The sequence below is a fragment of the Stylophora pistillata genome, chromosome 7 (genome assembly GCF_964205215.1).
Source record: "Stylophora pistillata chromosome 7, jaStyPist1.2, whole genome shotgun sequence".
NCBI classification, from domain to species: Eukaryota; Metazoa; Cnidaria; class Anthozoa; order Scleractinia; family Pocilloporidae; genus Stylophora; species Stylophora pistillata.
Window position 1 is genome coordinate 2,596,211 of NC_142525.1, and position 13,482 is coordinate 2,609,692.

At 38.4% G+C, this 13,482-nt stretch overlaps 1 protein-coding gene across 1 annotated transcript; it reads left to right on the forward strand.

The window, feature by feature from the left end:
* Nucleotides 1-300: 300 nt before the first annotated feature.
* LOC111329741 (uncharacterized) lies at nucleotides 301-13,155 on the forward strand. Its single transcript, XM_022934502.2, has 16 exons — nucleotides 301-565; nucleotides 2,840-3,259; nucleotides 3,796-3,852; nucleotides 4,221-4,301; nucleotides 4,531-4,704; nucleotides 5,190-5,208; nucleotides 5,790-5,850; nucleotides 6,516-6,729; nucleotides 7,229-7,339; nucleotides 7,942-8,126; nucleotides 8,740-8,862; nucleotides 9,045-9,115; nucleotides 9,581-9,621; nucleotides 10,154-10,250; nucleotides 11,052-11,151; nucleotides 11,644-13,155. The coding sequence occupies exons 1-16, from the start codon at nucleotides 484-486 to the stop codon at nucleotides 11,728-11,730; spliced, it is 1,923 nt and encodes a 640-aa protein (XP_022790237.2). The 5' UTR covers nucleotides 301-483; the 3' UTR covers nucleotides 11,731-13,155.
* The last annotated feature ends 327 nt before the right edge of the window (nucleotides 13,156-13,482 follow it).

The following is a 13,482-nucleotide window of genomic DNA, read 5'->3' on the forward strand; positions in this document are numbered from 1 at the left end:
AGTGATATATTCCATACTTCTTGATCGCTATAAACGAGAGACAATTTTAATTGCAAAGCAAAGACACCAAGACAGAGTTTAAATCTATCGCTGTTCGAGAATACGCCATCAGAAGATTTGAAATTGTTGAACAATGTCCAAGCTACCCGTGGATAAATTTACTCGCGGTCTTTATTTCCTGCTTGTTTATGGTTCAATTACCTCACACGACTTATTCTTTCGGCAACAATTTACTTGTTTTATTTCCGCATGAGCTGTTTCGTCTCTGTAACGCTCTTTCCTTTGTTCCAAATACTTCTGATGACAACCTAAAGCAACCCGGTTTCCCTGAAAATTTGAACGCGCCCTCAAGGTAATTTTAGGAATACTGGCGGCGAGGGAATGGGCACAAGAACTTCCATTTGTACATAAGCTTAGCGCCACCTCAAATATCTTGTAAACTGATTTCAAACAACTCAACCAAGGAACGTAGTCTCAGCTAGGATGGTCAAGATGGTCTTTCGTATCATCGTCTATTATGTCTTGGTTTGTATGTTTCTGCACCTGGCTTCCGTTAAATGTTCAGGTAGGTAAAAACAATTCATTGCTTTAGTTCTCAAATGTACTCAGTTATGTAAACGCGCATGGCTAACTGTTCATAACGAGGCTCACTGAAAATCTTGTCAAGGACGGCACTGGAGGATCAGCTCCATCAAGCAACACTTTGCCTTCATCTTTCTCGAAGAATTTCCTTGGAGAAAATACATATCTGTACACACTTTTGGTTTGTCTTTTAACAAACTGAGCGCATTCAAAATTAGCTTTTGACTTTGTTTCTAAGTAGCTCGAGCAGGATTAAAGGACAAAAGCAGGAAATTGGTTCTGAGAATCACGCAAATAAGTACCAACACTATCATAGGCTTATATACACTGAAGTATTTGCACAAGCACAAAGGTGGCTCCTTTGTATTGAATTCTCAGTACCTTGGAAGTTATTTAAAATAGTCTTTAATTAAGAGAAGCTCTCAGCAGAGAGACAAAACAAAGTCCGTGTGTACGAACGAAAGAATGAAAGGTAAATTTTTTTTTAGTCAAAGAAGGGGGCATATATTGCTAAGAATACTTGTTCTTTGGCAAAAATTCGTGGAAATGTTTTTCGCAAGCCTGAAAAACGTGAAGTAACAGACAAAATATTGTTGTTTTCATCCAAGTATGGCCAAGCGACTGTGAATTATTCAAGATGCCACACCTAGTTGCTTTCACTTTCCATTATCTAGCGACTTCCTGTTCTTTCAGATCACAGATTCGATTTCCTTCAGCAGTAGGTGTATATTTAGAGGAAAACGACCAGTAACATCATAACCTCATAACATTAGTGACAACAGGAAATCCTGCGGAATCGTTTTAAGTTCAATTTTGCAACAGTTGAACAAATATCGAATAGATTATCTGGGTGTGCGCAATTCAACTTTTGTCAACTTGTGAGATGCCCCAGTCAAAACAGTTTAATTCTTTTCCGAATACGATACTTCGCTTATCAGGCGTTTGAATGTCTAATCGGATGGACAGGATGGCCTTTGGCAAAATAACCTTTTTTTTTTTTTTGCTCGTTTGCATTTTGTTATTGAGTTTGTGAAAAAATTGAGTGAGAGCTTGCCCATAAATTGAGATCGGCGACAGCAGGAGCTCATCACTTTTGGTGAAAGTAGGTTTTTCTTTGCGAGAGCTTGTAATCAGTTTGTCGTGATAATGCTAGCTGGGCCCCTCTTTCAATAGGACTTTTAATGAAACAAACAAAAAAAAAAACACAAAGAAAAACAAAAGAAGGGAAAAAAAAAGACCATTCCTTCCTGTCCATTTAAGTGACACTTAGATTGTAAGAGTAAACATTGAGTAGAAATATCGTAAACTCATAACGTTAGTGACAACAGGAAATCCTGCGGAATCGTCTGAAGCAACAGTTGAACAAATATCAAATACTTGTGAGATGCCCCAATCAAAACAGTTTAATCCTTTCCAAATAGTATACTTCGCTTATCAGGCGTTTGATTGCGGAATCGACTTTACTGGATGGCTTCTTCACACCTGATTGGCAAAATAATCTTTGTTTTTTGCTCATATAAAACGATTCTTTCAGTGCGTGACCATTGTGTGACACGTTGACGCAAGCAGCAGTCTGTGCTCTCATCGATAACGGAAAATTGACCTATCAGATTGCGACATTATTGCCAATTGTGCTAAAAAATTAGATTGTTTCTGATCTTACTACTATCCTTGCTACTATCCTAGGAGTGTCCTTTCCTGAAAACAGAATTCTAATTGGTGTCCATAACGTCATTATACTCCTTAACAACTGACAACTAGCCGTCATATCTCGCTCAAAATTGACTAGGTGTTACCTTATTTCCATAAGTACCTTAGCATAAACGAAATTAAGTTTCACCATGGAGAATTTTAATCTTAAAATTTCCAGAAGGAAAGGATTTTGGAGTAGTACCTCAACTCAGGGGTCGGTAATTTAAACAAAGTTTAACCATTGTTTAACCAAATAAAAAGTTGGAATAGTTTGTGAATTACTCGCATGCGGCTCGTGATTTACAAACTTTTCTTGTGTTCCTCTAACATTCCAAGTGGGTTATTAGGTCTTATTACATGGGTAAACAGATAGAACGTGCAATTTTAACGAACACTCCTCGCCGACTTGATGCTTTCTGTTTAATAGCGGCGTTCTTATAGAGCATTCATGTGTGACTGACCTCATCCATTGAAGATTATTTCTGTAAATGCTATGTCACTTGCTCGACGATTCTGTATGTGCATTAGCATTCAAAATGTTTTTTTTTTTCAATTCTAATTTCAGGGTTAATCAACGATTCCAACACTGAAATATACATGAAGCCACTTGATGGAAAAAATGTTGAAACAACCTTAGGTTCCAGTGTCACGCTAAAATGGTCATGTCGTGTTGGAGGGAACCTTCCAATAGAAATGCTAGCGTGGTCGCTTAAGTTACATACGGTAGTAAACAGGACGCGAATTGCAATAATGTTTTACAGCCCTGACTCGTTCTGGATTGATCTAACGAAATCAATCCGATACGTCGGACGAGTTAAGTGGACAGGCGTAGTGAGTCAGGGAAAGATGTCCTTTGTGATTGAAGAAATAAGGATCTCAGATGCCCAGTGGTATCAACTTTCTTGGAAGGTTTTACTTCCCATTGGAAACGGTTCAAGTAGAGTGGTGGTGCGGAAACATTCGAATTTGTTAGTCACTCTGACAGGTAATTATTAGTATATAGGAACACCTCGATAAGGGAGAGGTACGCTCTATCTAACAAAAAGATGGAAAAGAGAGTAATAAGACTTTTACGTCATAGGCAAGCGGACAGGATGCTCAGCAAAATTTAAAATGGCGGCGTCCAGGCTCTAAAAGCGGATCAAGTGCGATAACGATAGATCTAAAAAATGACCGTATATGGCCATTTAAGGAATAGAAAACATAATATAAATAAGCGGGCGAGTTTGAAGAAAATGTTTGGACATGTTTGGTTAATCTTTCGATTCTGAAACGGTTTTGCGCAGTAAATTTATATTACATACGTTTAATTCCGGAGATTATGATTATATGGTTTCTGGTACATGTTATTCTGCTTATATTTATTAATACTAGTTAATACATTATTATAACTATTGTTATTTGGAAAATAATTCCCTATTGAAATTACTTGTAACTTGATTATTGTTGAAAAGATCGAGGTATTTTTGTCGGCTGGTAAGAGGTTTACCTAATAGGTTTATATTTTCTCTTAATGTTTAGCTAGGTCAACTTTCAAACCCTCACTTACTCAATCTGATACGCAGTCTAAAAGCAAAGGTATGAGTGAGTAAAATATCATATATTTTGAGAAATAAAAGGTGTTGACATTTATATTTTTTGATACAGCGAAATCCTCTGTATATATCTGTGATCAAAGGAGTTTTTAGCAAGAACAGTGACACCCATCCATTGAATTGGTATTCCCATATCAAAATATGATATTTTTGGCCCAAGAAAAAAATTATAATTTTTGCTTATCCATTTTAATATCAAGAATTATGGGATAACTTTGCCAAACTTTATATCATATAAAACTCTTCTCAACAACCGCGGCAAAATTGTGCTATACAGGATGTTACTTTTCCTGCGTTTTTGTTCACTTTTGGTTGTCAGGTTTATTCCTTTTTGCTTTTTTTTTCTTCTAGCTATTATGCTGTCGACAAGCACAAGAACTACTTCAACCCTGGATGAAGATAAGACTGATGTCGCCCATTTTTCGACCGAAGGTTGGACAAATAAACCTTTTATAAAAAAAATAGCAAGTTTGCCGTTTGCAGTAAAAAGGTCATGTTGAACTTTTCCAATTGACAACTATGAAACCGGTGGCAAGTATTGTCAGAGAAAGTCACATGTCCTCCCTGGAGGACAAGTGATCAGATCACGTGAAACGTGAATCAGACCACAGAAGCGTAGCAAGCTGAAGATCTCAATTTTATCTTATCTCTTTCATTTTAGTTAAGACAGTGAGTCCAAAGCGGTCAGACGAAGGTGATCTTCCTCGTTCCAAAAAGAAAGACCATTTTGCCATCCTAATGATTGTTGCGATTTCCTCCACAATTGCAATTGCCGCCCTTTCAGTAATCATTGTTGGGCTCTGCAGGAAAATAAAGAAAAGAGGATATGAAAAAGGTAAATTTACTTTAATTCTGGTATTTCTTGAAATTTGCTTTTTATTTCCATCATTACCTGAATCAGGGTTGTGATAACGATATAATAAGAGCAAGTATGTTGCCAGCAAGATCTTATTTTTAGTTTCAAGTTTCAGTTGCAGCTATTTCTTTTGTTAGCAATCGTCTAATATTTTTGTCACTATACAGAACTTTAATTCTGTTTCATCATAATTTCCAAGAGGGCTGGCTTTCAGGCAAAATGTGGCACTTTATCTAAGTAGTATCAGTCTTTGTCTCTGTTTTTCTTTTTTTGGGGGAGGGGGAGGGGGGACAGAGTAAAGCTTTATAAAGAGCTGTAGTTTTGAGATCTAATACGGTTGATTGGACACTTAATGGATATCTTTGTTTGTGAAAATCAATAACTGTTTCTCTTCTTATGGTCTTTTTCTTCCTCTTTCCTTCCTTTATTTCGGTTGACTGTTGTTGGTGCAATGATTATTTCAGATCGAGGAGTTAACCAGAGGTAAGATTGTTCAAGAGTGCCACAGTATTTGATAAAGACTTTAAGTCAGTCACGACAGGTCAGAGGTAGAACGTAACGTGTAATTTTACATTTGTACTTCATATACTTAGTAAGGGTGTACTAGTTAGAAACGCTGGCAACCCCAGTATTTGCAACAGGTTACTGTTACATTTTGGGGATTTGACTATGCAAACCTTTTATATTACTTTCCAATCATTTTTAACTGAATGGCTTGTAGACACTTCTCTTTGATTTATTCAGTCAGAGTGTTTGCTCAGAAAAGCTGAGATTTTGCTGGCTGAGATCTACAGAGCTTCTACGCTAAAGTGGAGAACCCATATTCTCATCCTTAATCTTGCCAACTTTTCAGACGAATAACCTGTATACACGGCTTTCTTTGAGGATAATTATTACAGACTAGTTACCGCTACTGCTTATTATTTATACTGCTGGTCGAAAATAGCCAAATGATAACCTTGTAGATCTGCCATAACTTTGATCAAACGATCGATGTTTCTTTGGTTTTTTTAATATTGATTGAATATGTCAAGTTGTCAACGTCACCACTGCGTTATTTTCAGGCATACGGAATTCGATTTGGCGGATGTGCCCAGGCTGATGCACACGCAGGGGCAAGTTGAGGTAGGAAGTCGTAAGTACAGTTTGTAATATTAAGCACGAGATTATGATGTTTTCTTGGGTCAATGTACCGTTAGTTAGACATAAGGGAAAATTGTAAAATTTGAATGCACGACGCAGTGTACCAGATCCTTAAAAAAAAATCCTAAAAAGAAGAGAAGAATGTAGATACAGTCAAACCTGTATTCAACGGTCACACTCTAATCAGCGGTCATTCGGCAAAAACCCGAATTTATCCCCCCCTTAGTCAGTGTAATTTGCACTTCAATTAGGCAGTCCGAGTTGCCCTTTGCTAGTAACGGCCTGTTTTGTGTGTTTTTTTTTTATTGTCCTCCACCTTTATTGAACGGTCACTGAAAGCTAGACAACTCAAAACCTTTCCAGTAACTTTTAATCCAGGTTTCTCTCCTAAAATCAAAGTAAGTAGTATTTTCGAGCGAGATTCTGTACAGTAAGTGGTCAATTATTGCATAAAGTGCCGTTGTTTGTCGTTTAATACTCCTTGCCTCAGGAACCGGTATCAAGCGGCCAACGTACCACCGCGGGTGACCGCTTAACGCAGGTTCTGCTGTAGAAACAAAAGATGAATTCTGTATAGACCAGAAGAAGCGTCTAAAAGACTTCTCAGTTGTTTCCCTTTTTGCTAACTTAAATATTTTGAAAATTAGGATGCAAGAGCTGAACAAGAGGAGCAAGTTGACACCCGCCCCCCTACATTGTTACCGCGGGCCCCCCGTTCGATCCAGTGGGAGTTCCCAAAAGCAAGACTCCAAATTCGTGAAGTGTTTGGCCAAGGAGCATTTGGACAAGTAGCTAAGGGACTGGCTTTTCAGATTGCTGGGAATGCTAATTGGACAGTAGTGGCAGTGAAGATGCTAAAAGGTTGGCGAGTTCATAACGCTAGCATTTCCTTGGAGATATTGTGTACTTATTGTCTGAGTGGGAGGGACGGAGGAGTCCATAAATCATGATCAAAAGTCGGATACTTACTCATACAGGCCGACCTAACCCAGTAAAACTCAGATACTGTGAGTTTCTAGATCGATTGCCATACGGACTTCACAAAGATATGACAAAATAACGGAAATATTTGATAATGTTGCCACTCAAAATTTACGAAAAGTCTAGATTTGGGAGTTTAGTCTTGAAGCATTCTTGACGTCATAAGTTAGGAGAAGTTACCCTAAGTCGTACACAGTTCCTACCGTGTTACTATAACTGCCGTGAAAAGTCTGGGCAGGTGACTATCCTTGCCCTTCTTTCCCCTCCCCGTCTGAACAGGATGTTTAAGGGATAGAGAACCATCAAACCGTGTATCTATCAGCGCTTTGCTGGTGTGAATGCACATGAATAACAAATCTTAGTCTCTATCTATCTTTAGAGGATGCTTGGGAGTCTGACAGACAAGACCTTCTGTCAGAGCTATCGATCATGAAGAAACTCCCATACCATAGACATGTTGTGAGGCTTCTTGGCTGCGTCACCACATCTGGTATAAATACACATATATGTATAGCCGTGTAACCTTTGTTCTTACAACGGAACAGCCAGGCTAGAAGCTTGCAAAACAGTTCCTTTTTTTTTTTTACCCGAGAACTACATGCACTGGGAACGTAAAGACTTTTAAAACCTGGTATTTGGAAAGCAAGGGTTCGAAGCTCGATGAACCCTTCGATGCCTCTTTTTTTAACCACTATTGGCAGTAATGTCGCAATCTGATTGGCCAATTTGCCGTTGTCAACAGGGGTCAGCACAGACAATGCTGCCCTATCAACGTGACACACGTGTCAGGCACTGAAAGAATGGTTTGACGTCGATATTGTGGCAAAAAATGTCTTGCAGACTCACTTGGCTGCGCTTCGTGAGTCTACAGACTACACTAAACCACTGCCGATTTGTTAAATTCTTTTAAGCATTCTTTATCTGCAATTTTTCCATTGCATGACGTTAGGGACTGAACACTTTTACATCGCCATGAATTACTTTAATGGCCGAAAGGAAGATGCAAGTCTCCATAAATCTATAATGATTTATGACTCCGTGATACTCAGCATCTTTCTTTAACTTTTGATGTAAATTCATCTTATACAACAGCTAATCCTTTAGTGATTGTGGAGTTCGCCTCTCACGGCGATTTGCTGGGCTATCTTCTCAAGAGTCGAGGTCTACCTGACACGTATTACAACACCTGTAGAAAACTGACTAGGGTCACCGCCAAGAAACTGATGATGTTTGCGTGGCAAATTGCGAGCGGAATGAACTTCCTCAGCAGAAATAAGGTGAAAAATAACTTTGAGTATCCACTGAGGATGAAAAATGAGCCTTTATATTTGGTAAGATGCTTCATTACTTTTTGCACAGAGAACTCCAAGTCGATCAGAGTCATATACTTGGCTCAGTGATTATAAGCATCCTGTGATGACGATGATAATAATAGGCCCTATTTATAAAGGGTAACATTTGGCAGTAGTAGACACAATTTTGAACCCATGGCCCACATTAATGAAACAAAAAATAATAAAAAAACCTAAAATGGCAGATCAGTTGGTTGTAAACAATCTTGATCGAGGAGCTGAACCCTGGACTATCAAGAAACAAATCCATTTGGTATTCAGAAAAGGATTCGAGCCAGAGACCCTTGAGCGTGATGCTCTTACCATTTGAATTCGCTGCCTCCCCTCTCTGGTGCACATTGTAAGGATCAGTAAAGTAGAAGGAGTGACATCTGGTCAGCTGGGTAGAAACAGAGCTGGTTAATTTTGAACCAGAACCGAGTTTTTCAGTCAACAAAAAAATTCCTTAATCTTAAATACCAGCGTCTAACAGTGCTTGGAAGAGGGGTCAAATGATGCAATATTTGACAACAAAATACATTTTTGTTTCATTCTTTAGGTTGTTCATCGTGATTTAGCTGCCCGCAATGTTCTGGTTGCAAATGGTAATGTTTGCAAAATCACAGATTTTGGAATGGCCAGAGATGTGCAAGGGAGTGACATTTACACGATGAGAGCAGGGGTAATCGATAAAAATCCAATCGGTTGATTCTAGTGCAGTGACAGTACGAACGAGTGTATGAGTGCGTCCTATCAGCTCGCACATTGGCCTTAGTGCGGGACATTGAGCTAGAAAGACCTGATTTCTCAAACGGGTATTCTTAGTTTAAGTGAAATCAAATTCCTGTGTCTTCTTCACACTAGGGGCGGATACCTGCGAAGTGGACAGCTTATGAGGCTCTTTCGTATGGCATCTACACCACTCAGAGCGACGTGTAAGTTTTAATTTTATATTTAGTAATCTCAAGCTTTGTTCTAATCAAGCACGTATCAAGATTACGACATCGACTCACTATAATGCCAGCTAATACACACTCAAAATTTATGTAGAGGACAACGACGTCTGCGTAAGAGATCAGTAACACGTAATGCCATCAAATCAATAATGTGAGAGACCCACTCGTTTTTAAGTAAAAAATTCTTTCCGTTTATGCTAATAACCAAATAGCCGGGGCCATTGATCGCATGGTTGAAAGTAAGCTACAGATGCATAATATGGCCCGGCGCGATATTGCATAACGCAAATGGTGTGATGGTGTAAAATGAAATACTTGTGACGTGTTGTTGCTTCTGTTCGAGTATGTCTTAGCTCTTGTTGATATCAAGATTCATTTTACGTGCCATAAAGGTCCGTATTTGGTTTGGTGGTTCTGTTACTCATTGGATTCGTCTTTCCTCAGGTGGAGTTATGGAATCGTCTTGTATGAAATTTTCACTTTAGGTGAGAAGGCTCACAGAAAAAAAAAATCAGCTTGTAGTATAATACGGTTCAGTATTTGGGAAGTGACAAACAGATATTGGGAAATTATCAAGGGCGTTTCATGTAAGATCCCCCTTTTCATCTTTATGGATAAGCAGCAGCTGTTGCCTCTATTTAGAATCCTCAATCGATTTGTTTCATAGGTAAAAATAGACGGTGAAAGACTACATGTGGCTACTGGTATAGCACAATTTTTGTAGCATTTAAAAGAACTAGAGGTTGTATAATGACGTCAGAAGGTAGTGTCGCAGAATATTTGTCTCACATGCAAAACAGAATAACAGTCGCATGCCACATATCAATGAGTACCCTGTTCCACAGGAGAAAGATAATTCAGGAATATATTTTCCAATTGACATTTAACCAATTATTAATTGGTAACAAAACGTTATCATAACTTTGTCTTTCTAGTTCTGGCATGAAAGCAATATCATTTTTATTAGAAACCAAAGTGGTCTTACACTACTGATTGCTTGTTTGTGCTTTCGTTTAGGTGGCGAGCCCTATCCGGGAATTCAGGCACGTGACATCGCAAGATTACTAGAGAAAGGATTTAGAATGCGGCGCCCAAAACATCTGGATAAGGAACTGTAAGTACAAACATAATCCATATTCACTGTAAGACTTGAAAAGTGTTACTTTCCTAGATTGTTCAGGTTTTATTTTCCTTCTTGTCGGTTGATTTTGAAAAGCCTATTATGCATTGAAAATGGTACAAGGGGATCGTGAATTTTAGACTATTGATAAAGGAGAGGTTAAGAGACCGTTTGATAACATAACCAAAGTAAAGCGCGTGATGTGATTGGCCAGTTCAGTGTCCACCATTTGCTCATAGGTGTACGCTGCTAAAGTGAGCAAATGCAAAGACTAGTTTCCGCAGGCTTGTTTTTCCTGGTCACGTTAGATTTCATAATGAATAGGAGGGACCTCTTTTGTATCAATGTTATGTTATAAAACAAATGGTAAAACACCACAGCGTGCACTATTGAGTTATGGATGCAATGGGGAGGTTTGTTAAGCACCCAACAAGCTAGAGTCGCTCTCGGCTATCGCCTCGCGCTACTCTTACGCTTTTTTCGTGCTTAGAAACCTTCTGCTTACATCCATAACTCAATAATTTACGGTGTGGTGTTTACCATTTGTTAAAAAGGTACCATGAGAAACTCATTGGAATTTGCCGAACTGTTCCATGTATTTCCTTGAAAAATCTTCTTTTTTACGCCACCGAAATATGGGAGCCTACAAGCATGTACTGAAAGCATGAGTGGAATTCTTATTTGTTGTGTGCTACACTTAAGAAAGTTGCAGTTGCTTAGGAATTCTAGAACCAATAACATGGTATTCATTCATGTAATACTTAAATACAGACCTTTGACGTTTTCGTGTTTTAGAAGTTCAGTCATGTTTTCTTGTTGGAACGAAGATCCTAAAAAGCGACCAACATTTGGGATTTTGCAGGAGGCCTTGGAGAAAATTGAAAAGGAACAAACGGTATATTGAATAAAATTTTGCTGTAAACAAAACTAGATCTTCCACTCATGATAAATGTAATAATTCAGGCGCGAAAATTGCGTTGTCAGAGAAAGACCGTAAACTTCAGTTGGCAGTGAATAATTCAGTAACAGTATGGTGGAGAATATTAGGAAAAGATAGAATGGGAAAGGATGATAAACCTACTACAGTAACTTTAACTTTTTAACACAAGAAGGTTCAAAAGATGTCACTTACCTTCCAAAATATTCCAACTGTTCTACTTAGCTATCGGTACTAAGATAAATTACGAATTTGGCGGATTTGTGTTAGAGTTTGGATTGGCAACAAAACGTATCACTATCCTACCAACATGACTTTTGCACAGACGCACGACTCTCACAATCAAAGATCGTTACGATCATCCATAGAGATATTACTCTCTACTTTTCCATTGCCTTTCCAATTTTATCCTCTCTGAAAAAAAAACCGTGCTGTTTATTTTCATTACAGGGTTATATGAACCTTCAGTCCTTTGCTGACTTCTCGTATGTCAATATTTGCGATGCAAGAAAAGTCAAAGAAGAGTCCATTCTGTAAAGGCTGTCAAATGAAATACATCTGGATGCAATGGCCTGTTTTCAGATTTTACTGTCATTCCAGGAAGACTCCATCATTTAGAGGGGGGGCTGCTGGGGGGGGGGTAGCTGGGGGGGCTGCACAGGTGGTAGGGTTAGCTCAGATGGGGGGTTAGCACAGGTGGTAGAGCGCGGGACTGCCGTGCGGAAGGTCGAGGGTTCGAGCTCCAGACCGGACCATAGACGTACGAGCCGGGGGGCGGGGGGGCTGCTGAGGGGAAGCTGGGGGGGGGCTGCCAATGATAGCAGTTTCGTTAGATGGGAAAATGGTGAACGTCTCCATTTGCATCCCGATTTCAACACTTACCTTTCCGGGCATTACGTGTTTTTTTTCGGGCAAGGAAGTCACCGCCCCCCCAAGTCCAAAGGTGCCCATACGCCTATGGTCGTGCTGACCGTGAACCAAGTAGAATACCAACATGATTTCTATAACGCTTAACATTAAAAATAGGAAGCTTAGACGAATTGTTTATCGTAAAATTCGTTCATATATACCCAAGTCTTCTAAGTTACATTATTATATGAAACGCACAAAGGTTAAAAGCAAACATTTTGTTTCAAAGTTGAAGCTCAGTGGTACACTCCAAGCGTTTATTTCTCTAAGGTTAACAAGGTTAACAAGCTTCAAGTGTAAAGCTAGTCGGTATATATCATTGTTTTCTTGTAACAGGCCAGTGTCTTTTATAAGACTCTGTCACATCTAATGAATTACTGTCAGTCTAAACTACATAATGACATAGAGAAGAATCCTGGCCCTAATGATACAATATATGTTGATCTAAGCAAGACAATAACAGCACTATGTAGCCAAGGAAATACTATCATCTTTGGAGAAAATGCAGGGAAACAATGTGTTGCGATGAGTTTATGCTCTTTAATTTATAATAATAATAATAATGGAATTCATTCATCAAATGATCTTTTAAAATAATGAATATTGGAAATGAGTGGTACACAAGACTATCACAATCAGCAATGCAGTCATTTCTCATGCTATCAGAACTACCAACCAACTTAAATGTGTTTGATACTGATTATGAACTGCAATATAGTGACAGTTTTATCGGAAATATTCGTCAAGAAACTACAATAGAAGGATACGACTACTGCACTTCATTACAAACAGCATTCTAATCTTTAATATCTGATAATCATACCAGTTTCCTGATCAACAATAGAGTCTATTACTGTTGGTGCATATTGTTATGGAGATCTGGGATTTAAAGTATTTGATTCTCATGCAAGAGATTTATGTGGAAGAGGCGATACTCATGGTACATGTGTCCTAATTGAATTGACATCATTGGATAATTTGGTTCAATATTTTCAAAGTATACATAACAATCATATATATGAGATTAAAGGTGTACATATCAACAAAGTTGAATGTCGTAATATGCTATTTGTTACACGCAGTAAGTGCGAACACTCTAAACATTAACAGATTACACTAAAAGGAGCAACATAAAACACGATTTACTTTTTTTAAACAGTGCAAACTATCGTGCACTTTTAGTGTTTCTTTACTAACACAGACTGCATAGCCATTTCTTGATTTTATGAACATTTTTCTTTTCTTTTTTTTATTTTTTCAATACCTAGCCCCCTAAATTTTCATTTGTTTAAGTCTTGACCCCAAATTTTTGAAGTGCTCTGCCATCCTTAGATATTACACAGTAATGCGAGAGTTACATTTGGACTATTTAGGTATTTG